We start from the raw sequence: 27,578 nt of genomic DNA on the forward strand, positions 1-27,578 counted from the left end.
CATTAAAATATTTCTTAAATTTCACGTATCCTTCCAGCAAAAATGCAAATAAACACATCTTACATGAAATTTAGCAAAGAGCATACATATAAATTAGCATATGGCTTGTATAATATATATATATATAACTTTTATAAATTAATAGATATTTCAATGCATTTAACTGAACTACCTCAAGCAAGCAAATGATTTAAAAAAAAAAACAAAACATTTCTTTAAGAAAGAGCTTCGTACAAATCGCATCCCCGCCAAAAAAAAAAAAAAAAAAAAAAAAAATGCGCTCTTCCAGGAGGGGTGTGCTCCACATTTCTGTAATTTCTGATGTAGGACAAAGAAGTCACAAACCTTAGCTGCACTGGCCAAAAAATAAAAATAAATAAATAAGATTAATATTAGAAAAAAGTTGATACGAAAAGTAATAAATATATAAAAAAATAAAAAGAAAATATGTCATTACCTGCTGATGTAGGTAACTGATCTTTGATTTTTTTACAATGGTTCAGCTTCAACTAACCTTGGAGGTAAGTTGAAGTTATTCCAGTAATTAACAACCCTCTGGCTAAAAGGAAAACTTCCTACAATGCAATATCTCTTCTTCCTCAAAATTCTTCGCAATTTTCTTTTAGCCAGAGAGTTGTTAATTACTAGAAGAAGTTGTCTCCGTAGGTAGTTGAGGCTGACAGTCCAAGAAATTCAAAGTCAACTGAATAGTTACCTACATGAGAAGGGAAAGTGCATAATTTACAAAACCAAGTTCTACTTTTTTATGGCAGATGCAGCAAAGCCCGTGGCTTTCTTGCACCATATAGGCTTATGCTAATACTCATTTGAATTTATGGATCCGCGTTCTGGAATCATTTATAAGTCTCCAAATGTTCGCATTCATTCATTCATTCATTCATCTTACTATTCCCTCTGAAAGCCTTAAAGACCTCAGTCATGTCCACGATAAGGTTCATGGATGGCAAGTTCTGTAGCCCACATATTTGAAGTCTTCAATTATGCGAGTGCCCTTCCCCAGATCTCACCAATTGGGCTGCTCCTCTTTCGAATATTATTCGCCAGAGCTACACTCTAACAATAAATAATCGTTAGATGATGTAATTGGTTTATTTAATATATGACTGCATGGGTTTTTGAGATTCATACAGTTAAAAGGGCAACAGATATAAAATACATATATCAATTGGCAGCCATAACACCGAATCATTTTTTTTTTTTTTTATTCTCTTCAGGAAATGCTTTCGAAAGCCACCAGATATTCGATGCATTTTATTTTCATGTCACTTAAACTAACAAATCTAAAATTTGTGTAAATTTCAATTATTCTCTGTCAGATATATATTTTGCGTTATACGTGCTTTTTGCAATTTATTGAAACCGTTATTGGACAAAATGAAGCAATAACAAGACTGCTACCATATCGACAGAAAGGCATGGTTTGTCAGCTTTTTCAATAAAAACAATAAGGAACCATTTATGGTTCGCTTTATTGTTTTTATAGAACAAGCCCTGGGTGACTATTTTTATGTAGCGAATTTCTGTCGGAAAAACGAAATGATCATAAGTTTAACAACAACAGAAAAAAATTACTTTAGTACTTTTGCGTTCTGCAAAATTGCAATCTACAGTAATATAAGTGCTAGTCCAGCAGCAACATCCTCTTGAAGAATACATTAATCCTTTCATATTATTGGATAGCTGATGAATTTGTGTGAACAGAGAGACGAAAAGTGAGCTAACAAAGAGGGAAAATAAGCGTGATCGTGCGATAAGTGACACACAAAACGAAGCCTGCATTAATAACGCGTATCAGAATACACCGTGGCAGTTAGAGACAGAGAGAAAGATACCTTGGTTTTATAACAAGAGAGCATTGGAATTTAAAATATAATGGATTTGCAAGGATCGATGATTCTATTCATAGAAATTGTAATCGAAGAGTAAATTAAATTTGAAGCTGAGGAATGAGAAGCAGAAACTGTCAAAGTTAATGTGAAAGTTTAGGCTTATCTTTGTAATCTGTTATATGCATCAGCAGATGCTCATTACTAATGAAAGGAGCTGTCGATATATCTAATAGGTTAAAAATGAGCAATATAACATTTTATACAAGGTTATCTTTCTGCAAGTTGTATTTATGCATGCGACAATAAAATATAAAATATATTGTAAAATGAGAAATGTAATTTGAAAGTTGCTCAGCATTGTCTAAGTTGAACAGCTGTTTGAATATCAACTACAAATTGTTATACAAGGTCACAGTAAAAGTACTTCGACTGTACCTTATAAAAAAACAATAAGAGCTTATGGACAGAAATTCAACATAGAAGATTCAACTAAAATAGTCTACCGTTTGAAAATATGTAAAATGATTCCAGAAACTGTTTGTGTTAAACCTTAAAGTGGAAAGCTAACTTTTCAAAAGTCCAAGCACTTTTCAAGACAGTTGGTTTCTCTGATTGATGAATTTTTAGTAATCTTTAGTAATTTTTCTTATAAAGAATACTAGATTCTGGGATTTATTGATTTTCTAGGCTCTCTTTTTAATCAATTGCATGACAGAGTATCTGAAAGGTTATTAAGTACTGGGCTGCATGTTAGCTCTCTCTTTACAGTGATAGAGATTGTTTTAGTATTTACTGATGCCTTCACTTAATCTTGCTTCGTAGAATTATTTCGTACCTATTAATTCAGATAAAAACTCTCATTCGTTTCAAAACTTTAAAGAGAACATTGCCGGCCTTATCGAAATGTTTCCAGTGAGAACTTACGCCATATTTCTGAAACATGTTTTTGACAGTGAATTTAGATATTTTCAGCACCAACCGAGACTACCTTTGTGCAAGTGTTGTTTGTTATTTTGGTTTTTAGGAGCATTAGCAACTAAGGCCATATTGCTCCGGAGATATGCGGTGGTCATTTCCTGACCTTTCCGCATCTGGTGGTCACGGGCTCGAACCCCGGTCTGATCAAGAAGCGTGTGCTACGCACTGCTGCTCCTGCCCACCTGGCTACGGAGGCGCCTGTAAGTGTTGTAAATTACATTTCCCATTTTCATGAAATATTTCATTCTTACTCGTCATAAAAACTATTTTTAGAATTTATCGATATTCGGACAGTCTTTTAGTAAGAGTAGTATTCACAAGTTATGAGGATATACTTTAAACTTTACAATGGTTAACTTACCAAATTTTACACGATGTTTTCTTCAAAGCAATCTCTTATTGTACTTATTTACCGAGTAAAACGATTTTGTTGTTGAAAGATATCCGAGGTTCTTTTTAGGTAATTCTCTCATTGAGGGTTCCAATGATGCTTTCTGAATATTTCTGTACTAGAAATAGCGAAGGCTTTCCAATCGGTTGTTTTTGAGTTGAGTGGATAATAAGGAAGGTTGGAGTTCCGATTCTGACTACATCAGTATTTTGACGTTTAGCTGCAACAAAATCAGGCTGCCAATGTTTTCGTCCTGTAAGGGTTTCCATCCATGCACTCAGTAAATTCTGGGCTTTAGGAACCTTTTGTTTCATTTCGAAACAAAAAAGAGGGTTATTTTTCCTCTTGATCTAGTAAAGTATTTTCTTTACTGAAGATTATTTAACTGAGTGTAAGTATAACGCTGAAACGATTTTATTTCTTCAAAAGAAAGCTCAAATTTACTGCCTAAGACACTTGATTGAAAAATCGCTTGGCACTTGGAGCTTCTGATCTTAATGGCAAATCATATCTATGGATACCCACTGATTTTAGAATATAAATGTGACCACACGATGCCAAAAAAATCATGAATTGAAGCATCTTCCGAGGTAACCCTTCTATGGCTAGTTGAACGTTTTCTTTAGGGAAATGCATTTCACATGAATGCGACTTAAGAGTTGGAAACCCTTAAATCGCAAACTGGTGCATTGTACCCATAAAAATTGTTTTCTACTGTCAGTTTGCATGGTTTACTGGTTGAAAAACTCGGCTTCCCACCGGAAAAAAACATGACTGATGATATAAATACTTTCGACAAAAACAAACTATAATTTATTGCTGATGAAATGCGTACTTTCTGGGTGCATCTATTTCTCGGGTATTGGATACATGTTTTACCCACCGGGAATCCTACTTCTTTCAACAAGTAAACTAGACGAATCGGTAATAGAAATTTTTATAGATGCAATATACTGACGCTTCATGGTCTTAGCATCATTATACTAATTTCAAATAACAATCAATGATTGTTTTTCTAACTAGATGAATTATTCTTTATCAGCCAGTTCAAGGGATCTTAATCAGAATTAGAAAAACTGAGGGGAAACTGCTGAATTGTCACTTTGAATCCTTTGGGACTAAAATATTTTCAATATTTAAATTTTTAAGTGCTGGTAACAGATACACATTGATATCTGTTACAAACTTCATTAAATATTCCTGTAATACTTCATTATATATGCGTTAATCGAACGTTAGAGGCAGTAAAAGTAAGATTTTTCTTTTTGTACTTTATATTTTATCTCATACACAGTCAAAACTGAAAGCAGAATACACAACTTTTAACTCCATGGAGATATATTCCGCTTCATAATGGATAAAATCATTTTATGAGGCTAGTTGTTCTAGATCTCATTCAGAACGATAGTAGATAGGAGTGTCACGGTTTTGTGAGACAGTGATAACAATTTCAAGTTTAAAGCTCCCTGTACGTAGTGAAGTTCTAAATTAATTATTAATCTCTGTGAGGAACTCTGCAGGTCGTTTTATTGATATTTGCTGAAGTGTTATCCATGCAGCAATCAATTCATGCGGAAAGAGTATCCCATTCACAATCGTTTTTGATTTAGGAAGAAATGCAACATGACATATGTATTACATGCCATTGTCATTACACGTAACACATGGCAGAATGGGTTTATTGATCTTGTGGCAGATACATCCAGAAAACTCTGCTACCTTATGGCGTTATAGCATTGAATGACACCTCACAAAGTTGTTTGCTTTTTCTACTATACTTCGTATAAAACTAAGGAAAAGCTGCTTATCACCTTTCCAGAAAAAAGCTGCCGTTCAATGTAATTCACGCTCACTATTATTCCATTACAAAGAATTTCTTGATGCATCTAATGATGGTGCAAACGGCATCATGGCTTAATTAAATATCCATTAGTCGACTCTACCTTAAATAAAATACCTCCATCAACAAGTATGTACTTCAATATTTGTTGAATTATAAATTAAATAATAAAGTGTCTGGTGAAAAATATGAAACAATGGGCCTAGTAAAAGATATGCTTTTGTATGATAAAGAAAAATAAAATGAAACTGCATCTAGTAGATTGAAAAGTAGCTCCATACAGTACCTGTGCGAAAATCGTGAGATTCGTCCATTAGTGAATTAGTTGCTGGTGCACCATGGTTATTTCTTGGAAGGAAGCTGTCGTTCTGGGTAATGTGAGACTCTGTAACAACAAGAAAAAAAAACGCATTTAAACTGAAACCAAGGTAAAGGTGTCAGACGCTTTATCTAGCATCCTCTTCTCACAGATTGCCGTAATAAAACCAACGCGCACACGCTTCGATTCGCTCGGAGGCAAGAAGTGCGAAATTCTGTCTTCCCTTCAAGTTATGTGCACAAGTAATACGAGTGTCTAAGCTTGTTTTTCATGCCAAGCTCAAAGCTATTTGTTGTTGATATAAAACAGTCCGCACAGCAGAAAGCAGCGAGCTTAACTGCCTCTAAACTGTGTATTTCAACTAGATTAAAAGTTTTGGAGTAAAAAAAAAAAAAAAAAAAAACACGTACCACTGATATTAAAAAAGAAAAGAAAAAGAGTACTAGTGCTAATAATCCTTTAAACAAAGGAAAAGATACTGTGCATCGATAATTCACCTTTTGTTACATAATGACTTTAATTTGTTATTTTAATTAGTATAAATTAATTGGTCATAGTGTATGCACAATAATTCATGATCACAAAATATCATGATCAATATATATATTTCATAACTGACTTGAATTCGAAGTTAGCAGAAATTTAAAATACATAGAAACGCAAAAATTCCCAAGGAATGAGTTGAGGTGGTGATAAAACACGGAATTAATTGTCCTGAAATGTATGTTTTATTTCAGGCAGTATGGTGTCTGTAAATTTTAGTTCAATCAATTTTAGTGATAAAAAAAGGCAATCAGATAAGTCAATCAATTATAGGGATAAAAAAGACAAAACATAACGACCCTATCAGAAGATGAATCGTTCAGGGAGATTCCCTAAGTCGCAAAATTCACCACAGTAATGATGATCAAGCACTACCACCACCGCACAAAGTCGGCTATTGAGAGACTAACCACAGCCTGGAAAGAAGGAAGGAAGGCTTTGATAGACCTCATTGAACAAAAAGAGGCGATTATGGACCTAAGGGATTACTTCCAAGTAAACACAGTGCCAATCTTCTAAGCCATAAGGAAGACAGACGAACGGCTCACAACCCAACTTCAACAAGGAGACCGCTCTCACACAGACAGCAGAAACAAAGATCGAAAGATAGGCGAAGAAGGCATTCTATTGCATACAATACCAAACGGCTAAATGTTCAGGAGAACAACGGTACACAACATTACACATCCGTCCACACACTTTTTAAATCTCTGGCCTTCAGAGTTCTGTGCAGCACAAACAGAGTACACAACGCGGAGATGGGGAAACCCCTGGTGCCGTCAGACAACTAACACACTTTGCACTTTTTGCATACAACACACCATGATCCGCATCAAGACTAGATAGAGAAGATGGCTTCCACGAACGCATGGCTCCCGAGGAGAAAAGCTCTTTCTCAAGACGGAAGGATTCATGCTCACCATCCAGGACCAGGTAATCGACACAAGAAATTACAGGAAATACATCGCCAAGCATCCAGGAGTGACAGATACCACATGTTTACCCTGCTACCTGTTCCCAGAAACAATACAGCACATCCCCGCCCGATGCAGTATTATCACCCAGACCGAGTACACTGACAGACATGACTAGGTCGCCAGGATAATAGATCAGAAGCTAACGCAAAACAGCCAGTTAATCAAAGAAACTTTACGGATTACGAGTGCGAGCCTCATGCAGTAACTAGAGACCCCCATTCACACTCTATACTGGGAAAGTTCCATAAAGTCGGACAAGACGATCCCCCACAGAAGACCAGATATCAAAAAGAAAGAAATGAGAAAGAAATCTACCTGACCGACAGAGCAGTGCCCAACACAAGCAACCTCCAGGAGAATAAAAAAAAAAAAAAAGCAAATTAAAGATCAGGATATATACAGACCTAAGACAGGAAATCAAAGAAATGTTAGATATGGAATAAGTCCCGATCATCGTGCCAATCACCAAGATGGTGCAACGAAAACCATAACAACCAAGCGGCAGTAGGCTTCCCAAAGAACACATACATGGAACTCCAGAAAGCTGGAATCTTGAACACCTGTAGGACAGTAAGATAGTTCCTCGACCAATAATACTAATATAAACGGAAACAACCACCCACCCCAAGCCCTTGGTAAGTGTAACCATCAGGGAGCTAATGGTTGCTTGGCTGATTGTGTGTTTTATGGTAAACTGGCAGCTTCGGCCATAATGCGCCAAGTCCAAAATAAAAGCAGTACTAAATCTGTGTTGTAACCTTTAACGGGGTTACTACTTCAAGATGCTAAAAACGAGGTGAAAAAGCAGTATGGTAAAAATAAATAACAGAATATAAAAGTAACATATAATAAAATTGAAATCTGTTTATACCACGGGGCTAACAAAATCCCTTAAAAAAGGAGAAAGTTTTTTTTTTTTTTAATAATAATAAAGCTAAAATAAATTTGAGCAACTTCGTTTTCTCTTAACTACATACAAAGCCAAGATTTTTTTTCAATTCATTTACAATAAATAATAATAATGAAAAAAAAAAATTAAATACTGAACGCGAAGAAAAGATACCAAGAGGACTGATTAGTGTGTACACACAGAAAATATATAGATTGTCACTGTTTTGCCAATTCTTCTAAATACACGAGCATTACGCTGCAGGTCCTATGTCTGACAAACTGCTAAGAAATGATCCTCTCTCTCTCAACTTATAAAACGTTTGCACCGGTATAATGACCAAATGCAGTTGTTTGGCAACGTAATCAATGGAACATAATCAATCTATCTGAAAATATTAATTCTCGCTTGGGCAGTTATTTTCAATCCATATTCTCTTTCCATAATTAGGAAGTACCTGCTCGCATTAGCTCTAGCTAAAACGTTTTGCGCTTTCATTATGTTATGATCTATTTGGGATAACTTCGTTATTGAATGGGACATACTTTGTTCCAAGAAAATATCATGTAATACAGAACACACTTCTTTTCATGGTAAAAAATTCGAACTTCAGAGTGATATGTGGAATGTGAAAATGTGTTCCTGCACCATGCGTAATTTTTAAAGCATAATTTAAGTTATAAATAAAATTAAAACAACATTTTAAACGTATGTATTTCGGCTGTATCGCATATAATCTTTTTCTGTGCGAGTCAATAAATATCAACACAGAAAAGCCGTTGTAATACTGGTGTTCTCGATTAATCGAAGAATTAACTTTCCTAATGCGAAATTAAAATGGAAACTTAATTTCCCTTGATGCATTAGGTAAGGTTTCACTCAGTTTCGCAAGACGCCTCTCACATAGCTACCCTCATCAATCAATGCCCACTAGTTACTAATGAAACGTTTTCGAAATTACGTGCTCATCTTCATCAATTCATTAGCTTAACTAATTGACCCAAAAAGACAAACAAAGGACGTTCTACTTATTTCTAATGATCCTCTCTAAGAAATTGCAATTTGAAATTTATTTGAAGTGTAATAGAACTACTCACCTCTAAATCTTGGAAGGTAACTTTCGTACTGTGTTGTTGGTCTTGGAAGTGTGGTAGGTGGAGGTATCTCTAAAGTAAATTAGAAAGATATAAACAAAGTGAAACATATAATATATTGATTAATGTATACGTATAGTTCTACCATTTAGCAATGTGAATTTCAGTAACATTTCGTTCAAAATATCCATTGTTATAGTAACTGTGGAATATTCCTACATATCATGCGTTATAACTGAAACAGCGCTGGCTATAATCTGAAATTAGGAATAGCTATAGATAAAATTATATATACTTGTTTAATACACGATAAGAAGACCGATTCCTGGAGACATTTCATGGCTTCTAAATTTTAAAATCAAGGGAATTACATTAAATATCATCAGAGTAACGTGTTTGATAACTTTTTATATAAAATTATCTCATTCCCATTTTTCATCCTTGGACCTATACTGGCACCAGGTCCATGGGGTGGTTATTATTACCAGTTACTGTTATTGGTCAAGTACACCTCTGACTATCCAACAGGCGTTCAGGATCGCGGCTACTGGAGTTCCATGTAAGTGTTCTCTGCGAGGCCTATTGCTGCTAGGTTCTTATGGAGGCTCTTTTGCCCCATGCCAGCGGTTGATACGGAGATTGGGAAGTCATTACTTGTTCCACATGCCACATTTCCTGAACTTTCCGTCTTAAGTGGTGTGTATCCTGATCTTTTCCTCATAGTTTTTGTTCTTTTTTTCCTGGGAGTTGTTAGTGTTGGATACCGTTATGTCGATCAGATCGGTAGCCATTTCCTTCTTGTCGACGAGGGTTATATTTGATCTGTTGTGCGAGATCGTCTTATCTGTTATCACGGACGGTCCCAGTATAGTTTGTGGGTAGGGATCTCTACTGTAATATGGTCCACTTTCTTTGATCAACTGACATTTTTGCGCTGGCTTCTGATGTATTAGCCTGCCGAACTTCGTCTGGGTGACAACCCTGCATACCCCTAGTGACGTGCTGAATTGTTTCTGAAGCGAGGTGAAATCGTCGGCATGTGTCATCTGTCACTCTGGTTATTTGGCTATACATTTCCTGTAGTTTCTGGTGTTGATTATCTGTTCTAGGAGGGAAAGCTTGAATCCTTCGGTATTGGGTAAGAGCCTCCCGTTGTGAGCCATGCGTGCAAAGCCATTTTATTATGTAGTCTTGATGGAGATCACAGTAGTGTCTGCCATGGAGTATTTTTAATAATATCTTATTATTATCATCTTTCTTCTACTAATGAGTTTATTATTATTATTATTATTTCTCCCTGATTGGGGTTCCACCCCATGACGGATATTGCTACCAAGTACACAGGGTGGTTGTTATGTTTGGTGTTACTCTTGGTAAAGGCACTCTCTGTCTATCCTACAGGTTAATTGAAAGAGATGTGTTCTCAGGATCCTTTATAGGAAAATAATTCAGCTTGACTGAAAAGTAGGATAAAACAACAGGTTTTGGGTTAAAAGTTCTTTAATATATTAAAATCAAATTAAAAATAAAGTGAATAAATTACCAAAAGCTTTAGGATTTAAGTAGTCCTTCCTCAGTTGGGAAAGAAGCGTTATTACAAAAATAATAAAGAATATTAGGTACCCAGCGGTGGTGGTCAAGCGACGTGAAACGCGTGACATAGGTGTAGATAACAATCAGCAATTGGAAGTATAGGCTTGTGCTTGTAATTGCAGCATTTGGGTGTGCTGCGTGCGCCAACGTTATTCATTCAGGAGGATGGCTGCTTTTAGGATGGGATGGATGCATCCTCCTTTGTTCCGGTTACAGGCATCAAGACAACACCAAATGTGAAGCGATTCCAACCGGATGCAACGACGGTAGTGGCGGGATTGTCTTGTCCATTATTATGGCGCAGTCCCTGGAGGCCAGCTTATGGGTTGGGGTCTCTAGTACTGCCTGGGGTTCGTATTTGTAATACGGTACACTTTCTGTGATAAGCTGGTATTTCCTTTCCTTGCTAGCTTCTAATGTATTATCCCTGGCTATCTGGTCGTGTATACGAGTGTACTCAGTCTGGGTGATCACCTTGCATCCCGCTGTAATGTATTGGATCGTTTCTGAGGCCATGTGGCTTTGGTTTGGTCTTCCTCCTCTAAATAATAAGCAGTATTTTGACGCTTATAATTGAAAAATAAATACTTGGAATACTTGAATAATAGAAGGCAATTTTTGTTAAAAAATAAAATCCTTTATCCATTTAAAAAACTTAAGTTAAACTTAATTTTGAAAAATCTGTACGTTACTTTTTGATGAGTTGAATGAGCAAAGGAATTTTTCTCGTAATTTAAGAAATCCGAAAGTAATTGTTTTGCCTCACACTAAGGTACTGAATAGATTTGGAGAAAGGCATACAATCAATATAATTAACAATTTATTGTCTAGTGCTGATTTCAGATTCAACAGAAATTACCCCATTTTCAAATTAAAATGTTTAAGCTAAGGCGCATTTATGGCTAGAGCCTCAAGCTGCGAACAAATTTGGACTATGTATGTATAAAGTGCTTTAGCTTTAGCATTGTGAAGGTATTCACAATATGAGATATAACCTAAAACGATGCCACCTTAAAAATTTTCTGTTTATTCAGAAATGGCTGTGTATTATGATGCTAAAGCACTTTATACATACATTAAAATTTTTAATAAGAAACTTTTTGATTCTTAATGATTCAGTGGATTAGAGTTGCTTTTTTATAAAAAGTTCTCTCTTTTTATAGTGTGGAATGTATTATGTGTTGTAATTTTCTTTTTCCTCCTTTTTGTTTAACAAAATATTTGTTTGGAAAACTTTTTTGTTTGATTAATTATAACTTGTCAAGAAATTTTATTTTCTTAACAAGTTTATTTATTGTAAACAAATCTTTTGATGAATAAATTGTATTATCTCTCTATACATTAAAAAGTTTTCCTTCTAGTAATATTTATTCGAGACAATGGGAGAAGAGGGCGAGGCAATTACGTCACTAAAAATGAAAATTTTATTGACGTAATTGTCACAAAATTATTTACCACACCAGCGTGTTTACTCTGTGTAGAATAAAATACTTTGCGTAAAATCAAGGTGTGTGTTTTGTGAAGTATTAGTGTGGGTTATGTTGTTCTTCTGGCCACTTAGCTTGGGGGCCTGGGAGGGCTATTAACACCCCAAGTTTCTATCACTGGCCTAGGAGAGAAGAAAGCTCTGGTGGGGCGAAACCTGGGGTAAAAAAAAAAAAAAAAAGAAAAGAAATTTTTATTGGAAAAGAGATAATGGAGAGATCGGAAGAGGGTGGGATAAAAGTGGTAGAGAACACGGGGGGGGGGGGCAGTAGTTGAGGCACTCGCCTTATTTGAAAGGGGCGACAGTAAGGGGACCCCCTGGTACAGGACTCCCATCCTGATCCAGAGGGTGAGAGTTGAAAGTGGGTGGTGGTGTAAGTTTCCAGGCGAAATGGGAGTAGGGGCAACCCAGGATGGGGAAAGGGGATTGGGGGAAGAAGACTCAACTACCCCAGGTGGTAAGAATAAAAGAACATAGGGAAAGAGTTCCCTATGGTGGAGCGTGCTTTTTGCAGCTCTGGCCCACACAGGTCTGGGGGTTACCCAAATGGCCAGTGTCAGATTCCACACCATGCCAGCTAGGAAAAGCTACAGCATGGTATCAGCTTGAATAACCATGAGGCCCCTCAGAGCCTGCATAACCATCCGTCTGTCCGGTTAAGAGGCTAAGATAGCACATGCAATTATTAATAACTCTCATTCCCTCAACGTTTACGGTTGGCGAGCAAAGCGTGCAGGGAACGGAGCCCCCCCCTAGTTATTATTATTATTGTTGCTCTTATATTATTTCTCCCTGATTGGGGGATTCCACTCCGTGACGGGTACTGCTACCAAGTACACAGGGTGGTTGTAATGTCTGGTCTTACTGTTGGTCGAGGAACTCTCTGACTATCCTACAGGTTTTCAGGATTGCGATTTTCTGGAGTTCCTTGTAGGTGTTCTCTGGGAGACCTATTGCTGCTAGGCTGCTATGTATTGTCTTTGGCACCATACCGGTGGTTGACACATTGATCGGGATGAACGTTACTTCTTGCATATGTCCCATCTCCTTAACCTCATGTCTCAGTTTTGTGTACTCCTAATTTTTTTCTCATGAGTTTTCTGGGCATTGTTAGTGTTGGGCACCGCTATGTCTATCAGGTAGGTAGCATTTTCCATCTTGTCCACAAGGGTTTTGTCCCGTCTGTTGATGGTCTTATCCGTTATTATGGCGCTGTCCCAGTATAGTTATTATTATTATTAAGATAAGATCCAATTTAGTTAACTTAAGAAATGAGTCAAGTATAACAGCAGCTTTTAGCTAATAATGTCGAAATTGTAGGGATTAACTGGATCAACAGGACAAGATCTTCAACATATACAGGGTGTTTCAGTTAAACGTTTCAGAACTTCTAAGAGGGGTAGGGTACATCCTGACAACTCGAAATCATATAGCAATGTGGGGTCGGAAATGCTTTCCTGAAGCGGTGTTGTACACAGAAGCACCATAAAGAAAAGAGACCGTAAGTGAGAAATCGTTTTAATAATACATGAAAAGAAGCAAAAGGTACATGGATTAAAGTAAGTGTTCGAAGTTTCTTCCACGGGCTACAATGCACGCCTCACATCTCCGACGCATGGACATCCGAACATTCTGGAATACTCCAGGCGAATTTCGAATTTCTTCGGCAGCTACTGCGATTCTTGCAACCAGCTCCTCAGCATTGTCAACAGGGGTGTCATAAACTAGCGATTTCATATGACCCCAGAAATAAAAATCAAGACATGATAGGTCGGGTGACCGAGCAGGCCAACGCACGGGACCACCACGTCCGATCCACTGTTGACCAAATGTGACATCCAGGTAGTTACGAACATCTCCGCTATAATGGGCAGGGGCTCCATCGTGTTGGAACCACATTGTCTGTTGCGTCGATGCAGAAATCTGTTCATCTCTCAAAAGTTGTGGCAATACTTGCTGCAGAAAGATCAAGTAGATAGGTCCGGTTAGACGACACGGTAACAGGTAAGGTCCGATGAGGTGATCTCCCATAATACCGGCCCATACATTGACCGAAAATCGAATCTGTGCTGCACGACGTCGTATTGCATGTGGGTTCTCGACCGCCCAGATATGGTCGTTATGCGTGTTGAAAATTCCTTCCCTTGTGAAGGATGCCTCATCGGAAAACAACACTTCAGCAGGAAAAAGGGGATTTGTAGCACATTTTCCAAGGTACCACTGTGCGAAAGCAATACGAGGTTGAAGAAACTTCGAACACTTACTTTAATCCATGTACCTTTTGCTTCTTTTCATGTATTATTAAAACGATTTCTCACTTACGGTCTCTTTTCTTTTTATGGTGCTTCTGTGTACAACACCGCTTCAGGAAAGCATTTCCGACCCCACATTGCTATATGATTTGGAGTTGTCAGGATGTACCCTACCCCTCTTAGAAGTTCTGAAACGTTTAACTGAAACACCCTGTATAACAGATTGGGTTTGCATTGCAGCTACAGTGCAACAAAGAAGATCTAGTTTATTGTTATTTACCTAGTAGTAAGAATAAAAAAGCTAAGCCAACACTAATTGTAAAATTTTCAAAAAGTGTATTTAAGGAAAATTTGGATTCGAAAGGCAAAACAGATCCAACTAACTGAAAATGATGTCTATCAGAATAATAGTAATATTCCTATTTTTATAAATGACAACTTAATAAATCAATTAAAGCAGTTGTTTCGGGAAACCAAAATTATTTAAAACATACAGTTATCAATTTTTATGGTTAAATATAGAAGTATTTATGTAAAAAATGAATCGTCAAGAGCGATAAGTTCCAAATATCTGCAGAATATAATATATTTTTTTACTTTGTATAATTGATATTTATCAAAATTTGGAGTAAAGTTAAAACAAAGTTTTCATGTATACTTTTTGAGAAATCACAGTTTGTTTAATTCACCTTTACATTTTTTGAGTAGTCCAAATATTAAAGCTGATATAATTAATAAAATTCAGCTGTTTCTGTTAACTTTAAATATCAGGTGATTAAGAAAAAAAAATGGTTTAACTTTTTGCATTATATAAATGCAATGAGAAAATATATTTCATGTATAGTTTTAACTGAGGTTAATATAAAAAATGAAATTTCTCATTATGACATATGGTTATGACAAGATGTATAGGTTCAGAGAGTCTAGGAGAGGTGGAGGAATTATAATTTATTACAGAACATGCTGTAAGGCAGTACAGGTACATCACTGAACTCATTCATGTGAAAATTATTAGGAGAAGATCTTAATAATGCATACATGATTTGTACTTTCTGTAGGCCACCATCAGAATCTGTAAACAATTTCCTAATAGAATTGGAAAACACAATTTTGCGATGAAAGACTATATTTGTAGGAGATTTTAATATTAATATACTTACTTATGAATCAGATAATGTGATACTCAAATACTCTACTCTTTTAAAAATTTATGAGATTGAACACACCTTATTTGGAATTACTAGGCAGCAAAAGATGAAGGGTTACAGAACTATAAGTTTTTGTTTAAATCATTTTATAGAAAATATATAAAGTTGAAGTATGCTAATTCTTATATACTATTAAATCAATTTTCAGATCAGAGGACATGTATACGGTATACCGTATATGATCTGAATACGGATATGTATTCAGATCACAGGACATGTATGATCTGAATACGGATATTAGATATATACCCAAAACAATATTCATGTAAAGAAATGAGAATGATTGATTATAGGAAGATAAGTTGTTTCTCATCAGGTAAGCTGAAAGAAAACTTATAAAATATGTTTATACAAGAGCCAGTAACTTACACAGCAAGTGTAAATGTCTTTTCAAATAAGATAATACAAATAATAAACAATTTGAGGTTTCACCAGAGAGAAATGAAAATTATTCATTTTGTAACATAAATTCTAGGAATATAAGAAATAAATTTAAGAAACCATGGATGACTAAGGAAATAAAAGAATTAATGGTTCAAATGGATAAATATTTTAGGCAGTAAATAAATTGTCCATCAAAGGTAGAACATTATGACAATTATAAAATGCTCAGAAATAAACTTACGGGTGGAATTAAAACACCTTATTATAATTATATTTCAGGGATAAGAAAATTGCTCAAAACGAGAAATGGAATATTATAAATAATCTGTTAAGAGCAAGGAAGAGATTATCTAAGATAAGTAAAATTAAAACATTTTTAGAACAGCTATTATAGTGGCTGCATGTGGTATGTATGTGGCTGCAAATAAGTTTGGCAAGGCTATTTTAGATATGAATAGGTTTCATAATCATTATTGGCATTTTTAAACAAAAAGATAATCTTCCTCAAATTGTGAATTCTTGTGTAGTTTTAAATCCACTATATACTGAAATTCTTAGGATAATTGAACAAACAGTTAAAAGACAAGAAATCTTATAGATTGGATTGTATTACAGCAACCAAAGTTACACGCAATAATGAACAGTTTACTGGACTCTTATCGGAGCTTGAAGCATGGTTGTTAGAAACGGTGCAATCCAACTATTTTACTTTCATTTAAGGTAATTAGTTCCTATATATAAAGGGATCACCAGATGATTACTATAAATATAGACCTATAACAATGCAGTCAGCACAAAATACAATTATGGAAAATTACATATTTTTTCTCATATTAGTAATTATTTGCATCATTAAAATGGATTCATAAACAACTATTTTCATATCAGAAGGTTAGGTTAAGAGTCATCATCATCATCATCATCAGCCATTTTCAATCCACTGCAGGATGAAGGCCTCTCCAGCAACTTTCCAGTTCCTTCTGTTTTGAGCACTGGCCATCCATTTACTACCCAAAAACTCATGAATTTCATCTATCCATCTCCGCCTTTGTCTTCCAGGTTTTCTTCTAGCTTCTCTTGGGTACCATTCTGTTATTTTCTTAGTCCATCTGTCATATGTCTTCGAGCTATGTGTCCTGCCCAAGACCATTTTAATTCTTTAGTTTTGATAAGAATGTCCTTTACTTGAGTTTGCTGCCTAATCCATGTGTTTCTCTTCTTATCTAACAGTCTGATTCCCAATATAATTCGTTCCATTCTTCGCTGTGTAGTTCTTAGCTTCTCTTCCATTCTTTTGGTGAGTGCCCAAGTTTCACTTCCATAAGTCATGGTGGGGAGTATACATTGATTCATTATTTTACGTTTCAGACAAACTGGGATATTGCTCTTCAGTATGTGACTATATTTCCTGAATGCTATCCATCCAAAATTTATTCTTCTCTTGACTTCCAGCCATTTATCATTATTACAGCTAATAACTTGTCCCAGATAAGTATATGACTCCACCTTTTCAATTACTGCTCCTTCAATCATTATTTCCCTTTCCGTGGCATACCTGTTCATCATTACTTTTGTTTTAGCCATATTCATCTTTAGTCCAAAATCCTTAATAATTGTGCATAACTGATTAAGATTTTCCTCTAATTCTTTGGGATCGTGGCTTATGACCACAATGTCATCTGCAAATCGTAAATGGTTTAGGTACTCTCCGTTCACATTGACTCCTTTCTGCGACCAGTCTAATCTTCTGAAAGCTTCCTCAAGGGCAGCAGTAAACAGCTTCGGAGATATTGTGTCTCCTTGTCGAACTCCTTTCTCGATTTTAAATTTCCTACTGTCTTTGTCTAGTCTAATAAAGGATGTAGCACTCTCATATATTTTCTTCAAAATCATAATATATGGAGTATCTATGCCTTGTCTTTCCAGTGCCCCAAACATTGCCTTATGCTGTATGGAGTCAAATGCCTTTTCATAATCCACAAATGCCAGGCATAATGGTGTTTTATATTCATTTGCTTTCTCCATTAGCTGTGATATTACGTGAAGGTGATCCATAGTTGAGAATCCTGTCCTAAAGCCAGCTTGCTCTTTCGGTTGATTCTCATCAAGTATTCTTTCTAATCTGTTAGTAATGACCCTTGTGAACAACTTGTAGATATGGGATAACAAGCTAATTGGTCTATAATTTCCAATTTCTGATTTATCTCCTTTCTTATGCAGCAAAACTATGATTGCATTATTCCACTGCTTAGGCATCACACCTTTTCTAATGCACTTTGTGAAGAGCCTTTCCAGTTTTTGTGTTATGTCTCTTCCTCCCAATTTTAACAACTCTACAGTAACTTCATCTTCCCCCGGGGCTTTCTGATTCTTCATTTTCTTCAATGCATGTTCTACCTCATCAGGAAGAATATCGGGTATGTCGTATGTGTTGCTACTTTGCAATCCATCTTCCCCACTGCTGGTATCATTCCCTCGCTCCTTGTATAATTCTCTATAGTAGTCTTCTGCTATTTGAATTATGCCTTCTCTGCTGTTTATAAGTACACCATCGCTATTCTTCAGTTTCAGTATCATTTGTCTTTCTGTATTACTGCTCTTGGCTGCTGATTTCAATCCTTTGTTTTCCCTTAATGCTTGTTCTACTTTTCTTGTGTTAAATCTTCTTATGTCCTCTCTGAGTCTCTTTCTAATGGCTTTGCATAGCTCAGTATACTCAATTTTCTCCCTGTCAGCGTTTTTCTTGCTCTTCATTTGTCGTCTTTGGTTCATCATGACAAGTGTTTCTTGACTAATTTTTTCTTCTTTGGATTTCTGTTTCCCTATAGGTTTCTTGGGCTTTATCACTTTCAGAAAGTTGTAATATTCCTCGTCGATATCTTGGTCCTGAGCAGTCTGCAGAAGCTCAAACTTGTTCTTAAGTTCCAGTACATACTGCTTTTTCTCCTCCTCTGTTATCTCAAAGACCTTTGTATTATTTACTCGAGTCAGTTTTTTCCTTTCCTTTCCTACATCTATATCAAGTGTACATCTTACCATTCTATGATCACTTCCAACATTTACCTTATTCAGGACGGTAACATCATTCACAATATATCTTCTGTTAGTGAGGATGAAGTCGATTTCATTAGTTGTTAATCCATTTGGACTCTTCCATGTCCACTTTCTGTTCACCCTTTTCTTGAAAAAAGTGTTCATTACTGACATTCCTTGAGATTCTGCAAATTCCACAAGTCTTTCACCTCTTTTATTTCTTTCACCAATTCCAAAATTTCCTATAGTTCCTCTTTCTGCGCTGTTTTGCTTTTTTCCAACCTTAGCATTGAAGTCCCCCATAATAATAGTGTAATGGGTTTTCTGCTCATCTAGAAGACTCTCAATTTCAGTGTACATTTCTTCAACCTCTTCATCATCATGGCTCGATGTTGGTGCATAAATCATTATAATCTTTAGCTTGTACCTCTTAGAAATCTTGAGTATTAGTCTTGACACCCTTGGTGATGTACTTTTGAATTCCAAAATGTTGTTTTTAAAATCTTTATGGACCAGAAACCCAACTCCACCTTCACTCCTTTCACTGTTTCCATTGGTGTACAGCAGATTTCCACTTGATAAACTTATAAGTGATTCATTTCTTCTTCTTGTTTCAGCCAAACCGATGATATTCCAATTCATATTTTCTAATTCCTTTTCCAGCTCTAATATCCTCTCTTCACCAGGTTAAGAGTACATAGACATTATTAGAGGATGTAATGGATTCTTTTAACTTATATTCAAATAACAATAAATTCATCATGATTGTATTTAAAAATTTGACTAAGGCTTATGACTTCACTGATATCCCAATATCGCAACATAAATTACTGAAATACGATATAAGGGGAAGAATCAATCAACTATTAGCATGTTATGTAGCCAAAAGAAAAATAGCAGTTGAAGCAGAAAATATAAAAGGAAAATTAATATAGAGGATACCTCAAGGAACTCATGCAGGGCCAATAATGTTCAGTATTTATATAAATGGTATAATTGAAGTAATTAAGGGATATTTTACAAAAGTTTATGCAGCTGATATAATCTTATATACAGTTGGAAAGAATTTAACAAATATGACTTATGATTTATAGCAGGATCTTATTCACTTGTAAAGTTGGTCACATGATAAATTAGCACTTAGTTTTGAAAAAATAATTTTAGTGATTAGACCTCCTCAACAAATTTAAGATAAGAATGACTATTTAAATACATAAGCATTTATTTATAAATAAAAATATTTATAAATATATTATAAACATTAATAATTAATATAAATATATTACAAACATTAATATAAATATATTATAAACATTAATAATTAATATAAATATATTACAAACATTAATATAAATATATTATAAACATTAATAATTAATATAAATATATTACAAACATTAATATAAATATATTATAAACATTAATAATTAATATAAATATATTATAAATATATAAATAATTTATAAAAAAACATTTATTTATAAACACAAACATACCTTCATGACCAGAATTTCCAGAATTATAAATGTCAAATTGTGAAAGAAGTTTCCTATCATTGTTATCTTGGGTTACAGATTGACTATAGTCTTCATTGGGCAATTCATATAACAAATTTGCATAAAAATTAAAATTTATGTGTACCTTTTTTTATTATAACAAAAAAAAGTTAAATCTTAAAACAAAAGTTACCTTATATCATGCATTAGTGGACTCCCAACTTATTTAGTTAATGTTTGGGCAAGAGACAATTCATATATAATTGATATTATTATTAGGCAAAATTTATATTAAATTAATGAAGCGTTATTTTGTTTTTAATCTGAAATTTTAAAAAGGCGTTTTTGATTTGCAATGATTTTTGACTTCCCATTTATCTGCTGGAAATAATTATTTGCAAACCTTTTCTTAGTTTTACAATTTGAGTGACGGTATTAGTTTTCACTCCTCCGGGTAGTATCTGGTAAATGGTTGTATGAATAATATTTAGCAGATATATATTATAATATTATAATATATATCTGGTAAAAAAAAAGAATAAAAATCCTTTTGTGTTTTGGACATGTTTGGGCATAGAACTTCTCTGAATTTTATCGCTAAGCGTTTTTACTGAAAACGCCTGGGTTATGGGGAAAGAAGATGCATTGAATCACTCATGCAATCTCTCTGAAGATGGAACGTAAGAATAATAAATTTCATATTTTACGTTAAATTAATCACTGTAAAATCGAAAAACTGATTTTGAAAATTTAGCGAATAAAGCTTAACTCTACGTTAAATAAAGATTAATTGTCCGTAAGCATATTAACCAAATTCATAAAAATTAGGCGGGCGTTTTAGGGCTATTCTAGAAAATTTAATCTGCAAATGTATTCTATCAGAAGGCTGACAGAGAGCGATAACAAGAGAATACTTTTCTTTAGTGACTCTGAATAAATAAGAAAGATAATATTTTTAAACATGTTTCTTATGGAAGGTAAAATATCAACCATTAATGAAGCTTTTAGAACTCTTGACTACCCTTTAAAGTTAAAAAATAATTTAAAACAACGTTAATTTTAATTATGAACACGATCATTAAGCTCGGCAAGAAACCCATGCCATAAATGTATGGCAGGAGAATAAAGATTAATATCCGTGAAAAGCGTGAGCAATAACAAATCTAGCAACTTACCGTATAATCTGATGAATCCTTCTTTTTCTCCCAAGGTGTTTTTCGCTACGCATTTATAAGACCCAAAGTCCCTTTCGTTTAAGTCGTTTATCTTGATTTTCATGCTTATCTTATAACCGTCTTCTTCTTCTGTCAAGTCATATTTCCTGTTATTGAGCAACATCACTCCGTCGTTTCTAATCCACGACGTCAGGGGTCGAGGTGAAGCCTCAAGTCGACACTCGAGCGTGACGTGCATTCCAGACGGGGCACCAACTAATTGGTTGGGAACGCGAATTTTTGGACGAACTGAAAGAATAGAAGATATTATGTGCACGTAACTCATTAACTGTAATTGTCCAAGTAAGAATGAAAGATTTTAATAGAAATAATAACAATGTTCGCAAGTCAAATATTTTGAAAATACGTATAAGTGAAGGCTTATTGCAACAAAATAATAATATAACTTCGTTCAATTAGAGAAAAGAATTTTGAATTAGACTGTGAAATTTCTGAACATGAAATTTCAAACTGAATTCACACAAAATAGAAAAACTGATGTTTTGTGTGCGTGTTATATATATATATATATATATATATATATATATGTATTAATATAGAAAGGCCAGAACAAAATAAACTCCGAGAGTTTAAATAAAAAGTCTTAATACATCCAATGATCTTTCCTAATATAAGCCAGTCACACCAAGTTGCCTCAGGACAACACTACAAATAAGTAACACTTTTCCAAAGAGAAGTATCATGCTAGTTATCTTTAATGGGGTGTCAGGCTCCAGGCGACTCCCAGCTTATTGGTACCTCATCATTAGGCGAGCAAGTGCAACACTTCACAACCCAGCTGTGATTTTGCTTAGAAGTTTTAGGAAATGTCAAAACTGAATGAAGTAAACATGGATAATCTTGAACATACGCCTTATGACTCGCCACTCTTCATAATAATATGCAAAATAGAATAGGAAAAAATTCATTGGAATGCGATTTTTTAGAGACATAGGCAAGAAAATGCTAACTTGTTCGATTAAGATAAAAAAAAAAAATCTTAATACGTGTCACCACTGCTCCTAATGAGCCATGAGGTTTATGAACTAAATTGCCAATGTTCGCTTCATACAGTGAGCCCTCGTGGGTAGTAGCACAGCGTATATGAGCATGTCCTCTTCACTCCGGGTGGAAAATACCATGGTTCGAATCCGTTAATATACGCGTTAAATTTTTATGGGCTTTTTACACAATATGGTTCGGTCCGTTGGCCTCAGGAGAGAGGTGCCTGGTTTTCACTCCCAGTAATTCGGATTATTCGTCCGGCAAACAGGCATATTAACCACAGAACAAAAGAAATTTACAAACATACACATAGTTTGAGTATTCGATTAGTTAAGGTGAGAGGCTTGTGTAGAAACTGATAGCTAAGAAAAATGAAAACAAACTTCAAGTTCAAGTTAATATAATTTGCTTAACAAATTAAATTAAAAGTTTTCGAGTATTTGATTTTGTCACACATAAAGACATGTACGAATTAGTAAGTTGCACCAGTGGTTCCTTTCTACCATCACCACATGTTAAGAAAGCGAATATTGCCTGGGGAACTATTACTCACCGGTCATAAGGAAAAAAAATAATTTCCAGCTTTCATGAACGCTAAATTATTCGGAAGGGGATTATCGGGATAATTTTAGTAATATCTCCAACGCAGGGATTTTCTATCTCACTCTCCCGCAGGAAAGAGAAATCAAGTGCTTGCCGTTGTCAATCCGACAAGGTTTCTATTGCCATTGGCACGTATCTGAGTTTGTTCCTCTCTTACGCCGTTGTATGCGCTCATAATGGCTAATTGTTTTACCCCCAAAATTACCCTTTATGTTCCAGAACAGCCCACTTGACTTCCTAATCGTGAGGTAGGGGGAGAAGCGGCACATACCCTCCTGGCCACATTCATATCACTAAAAATTAAATTACGAATTGTACTGTGGTTGTTGCAATCATGAGTTCATAAACTGTTCATTAGTTTGTGGCAAATATCCTGGCAGCGTTCTGCTCCTAATTTTCTATTATCGTACAGTTTTTCGTATTTAAATCACTGGAAGTGTGTGGAGTCTGTTTTATCTAGATCTAATTACCTTCTTCTTTGTCCTCGCCTTCTTCTCACGTTCATATGGGGTAGGCATTCCCATCCTTAATTCTCTTCCTCCATTCCTTTCTAACCAGGGCTTCCTCTCTCTTTCAAATCCTCTGCCACCATGTCCTTCCATCTCAGCTTAGGTCTCCCCCTCTTCCTCTTCCCTATCACCTCCAGCTTTTCACACCTCTTCCCTACATACTCCTCACTTCTTCGTTCCACATGACCAAGCCACCTCAACCTAGATCCTGTATTTTTTTACTCAAAGGCCCCACCTTAACCGTACCTCTAATGGAGTCATTTCTCAACCTGTCCTTCCTCGTCACACCACAAATCCATCTTAGCATCCTCATCTCCGCCACTTCAATCTTCTTCTATTGGGCCCTTGTAATCGCCTACTACAATCGATTACTACATCAATGCGGGTCTAACCACAGTTTTATACACTCTTCCCTTCATTCTACAATTAACTTTCTTATCGCACAGCACCCCACTCATCTTTCTCCAGTTCAGCCATCCACATTGCACTCTGTGCCGTATTTCTGCACTCAATCCTCCATCTCTCTCAACGTTCGTTCCCAGATACTTAAATTTCGAAACAGATGGTAGCTTTTCGTCCTGCAGTTTTATAGAACTCTCAACTTCTCCATTCAATACCATATATTTTGTCTTTGTTCTACTTATCCTCAGGCCTCTATCTTCTAACGCTTTCCTCCATGCCTCCAAATTCTTCCCTGCCTTTCCTTGGGGTGATTCGCACAGTACAATATCTTCCGCGAACAGCATACTCCATGGTGCTCTACTCTTCACTTCTCTCACCAACACATCCATTACCAGATCAAACAGATGTGGGCTGAGAGCCGATCCCTGGTGCAGTCCAACTTCTACAGAGAACCCCTCAGTCATACCTACACTGCTCTTAACCTGAGTCACCGCTCCCTCGTACATATCCTTCACAAGCCTTACGTACTTTTCCGATGTACCCTTCTCCCTCATACATCTCCATACCTCTTGTCTGGGCACTCTATCATATGCTTTTTCCACGTTTATAAACACCATCTAGATTATCTAGATCTAATTATACGGTACAAAATTCTTTTTTACTTAAATTTTTGTTTGTTGAAGATTACTTATTAATACACTTTTAAAAAATTTAGTTACAAAAATATTATTCGACGGATTAATAAGCTTTTAGCTAATAACGAAGGCCGTATAAAACGTAAGGGGAATATCATTTGATTATGCCTTGTAAACGGCCGGTTAAGGTAAACACAAAAAACATGACAAACATGTGTAATGAACTCGCTCTCGCTCTCTCTCTCTCTCTCTCTCTCTCTCCAGTAAAAACAAAACTTCTGGTAATGTAAAATGAGTTTAATAGCTCTAAATCTGCTATGTTTAGTACCATTTTTCTCTGTTCACTTTCTGAAAAGATATTTTTCATCTGAGCAGATCTAAGTAGAAGAGTAATTTTTGCAGCATCCTCAATATAATTACGATATAAACCGAAATCAATTCCTTAATGCTAATTATTGGAGAGGGTCGATGCAATGGACTCCCTCCAATGATGAGCAGTTGGACACTGCTCATCGTGGACTAATGTTATTAGTGGAGTCCCTCAGGGTTCAGTGTTGGGTCCATTATTGCTTTCTGTATTTATAAACAAATAATATAAAAAAAAAATTTAAAGTCAATTCCTACTTAGGTCAACAAAGAAAAATTTTATTTTAGTTACTTTTTATTAAATAATTACAATTAATATAAATATGTATATACATATGACAGAATCACAATATTAAGTGGCAAAATAGAAAGCGAATTTCCTTGCAATTTTCCATTTTACTTTCTATATATGGTGTTGGACTATTATTTTTATTCACATGTTTCATTTTCCATTTTGTTACCTCCTTGACTCAGACTAGAACCCAGAATGAAAAAAGAATCTGAAAAAGAAATTTTTTTCCAGCGATCTACACGCTTCGCCACTGACGGTATTTATTCCTAAATTTATATCCTGCTAAATATCTTATATAAGAGAAATTTTTTTCTCCCATGTAAAACTAAAATTAATTAATTAAATTTAATTAATGAATTAATATTCGAAAAAACTGTATTAACATCAAGTGTCATCCACTACAAGTTTTTAAAAAATTATTGGAACTTGAGTGGATGAATAAAAAGTATTTTATTAACGATTGAAAATTTGAACAAGATATATATATGTAGGGAGAGTGTGAACTAATAGTAGGAATTGAATGATATTGATGATGGTATATCAAGTTTAATGTCCAAGTTTGCAGACCATACAAAAAGGTTGGCAGTGTTGTTAAGGACACTGACTCTATGCTGCTGCTGCTGCAACAGGATCTGGAAAGGTTGAGCAGATGGGCTGATAGGTGGCAAACGAAGTTTAACATTGACAAATGTAAAGTACTACATATGGGAAACAGCAACGCCAGAGCAACTTATCAACTCTGTGGTACTACACTGACAGTGGTAGAGAATGAATAGGAGCTGGGGGTAATTGTGCAGGCAGATATGAAGTTCTCTGAGCAGAGCAGACGAGCTGCAAGAGCAGCTCATGGTGTCTTATCAATGATATGCAGGAATTTTTCTAGCAGGGATTAGGAGGTGATTATTCTCTTGTATAAGGCAATGGTCAGGCCACACCTTGAGTACTGTATACAGGTCTGGAAGCCTCATTTCAAGAAGGATGTAGAGCTGCTGGAACGAGTACAGAGAAGGGCAACTAGATTGGTGAATGGGACAAAGGGGTGCTCTTACGAAGAAAGGCTTAAGTTTTGCGAATTACAGTGTCTGAAAACTAGGCACCGGCGAGGTGATCTGATAGAGGTGTACAAAGCCTTGAATGGTTTGAGCATGCTCAATGCTGATGGGATTCTTCCTCCTGCTCAGAATAATCACCTGAGAGGGGATTAAATTCAAATTGAGGAAAGACAGATGTGCGGAAATTTGCCTTTAGCCAGCGGGTGTTTGGTTGGCGGAACAGACTTCCATCCTTTGTTGTGGAAGTTGATAGCCTAAATAAATTTAAGGCTCAACTGGACAGGTATTTCGAACGAACGAAGGGGTGAAGTGGAAGGTTTTTTTTTTTTTTTTTTTGGCTGATGCTGCATAAGCTTGCTTTCTTGCATCATATACCTCTACTAATGCTAAACGGCCGGTTAAGGTAAACACAGAAAAAAAAAAACATGAGAAACATGTGTAATGAGCTCTAGTAAAAACAAAACGTCTGGTAATGTAAAATGAGTTTAATAGCTCTACATCTGCTATGTTTAATACCATTTTCCTCTGTTCACTTTCTGTAAAGATATTTTTAATCTGAGCAGATCTAAGTAGAAGAGTAATTTTCGCAGCATCCTCAATATAATTAACCGAAATCAATTCCTTAATGATAATTACTGGAGACAGTCGATGCAATGAAGGTTTATAATCAATCTATTTTATATATTTTATATATATATATATATATATATATATATACACACACACACACACACACATCAAGAAATAGGTGGCAGGATTGTCCTACCTACACTACTCTAATCCCCACAGAAGAAGACGACTGCTGGAAAACTGAACTTTCAAATTTTTATTTTGCTGTATCGTGGTCATTCCTGTTGTTTCGTATGCTGTACGTTGTTTGGCTGTAAATATTTCTGTTTATGTAAATATGGCGAAACTCCCACTTGTGTGTGTTTAAGCAGAAAGTATGCTTCAATTGTCCCGGTATTATATTCTTACCAGTTTACAGTAGTAAAAGCCTTTGCAAGTAATTAATAACTCAAATATTCTATATTCCAGATAAAGTGTACTTATAAATCAGATATTATGTATTTCATGTATTTTATAATTGTAACATAGATGTATATTTAGTAAATAGTTGTATATATATGATCACCCTCTAGCCAGTGGCTGTAACCGAGTGTTCTC

General features: G+C 35.4%; 1 protein-coding gene across 1 annotated transcript in view; it reads right to left on the minus strand.

Annotated features, from left to right (window-relative positions):
- Positions 1–27,578, minus strand: part of LOC150089316 (lachesin-like) — a 508,424-nt gene that overhangs the window by 17,155 nt on the left and 463,691 nt on the right. The window contains exons 6-8 of the mRNA XM_090368495.1: positions 21,509–21,796; positions 8,885–8,953; positions 5,346–5,444 (exon numbers count right to left, since the gene is read on the minus strand). Of these exons, the coding sequence (XP_090224621.1) occupies positions 5,346–5,444; positions 8,885–8,953; positions 21,509–21,796 (456 nt within the window). The remainder of the gene's footprint in view (positions 1–5,345; positions 5,445–8,884; positions 8,954–21,508; positions 21,797–27,578) is intronic.

Source organism: Mastigoproctus giganteus, chromosome 2 (genome assembly GCF_048544385.1).
Source record: "Mastigoproctus giganteus isolate SK-2022 chromosome 2, ASM4854438v1, whole genome shotgun sequence".
In the NCBI taxonomy this organism is placed as follows: Eukaryota; Metazoa; Arthropoda; class Arachnida; order Uropygi; family Thelyphonidae; genus Mastigoproctus; species Mastigoproctus giganteus.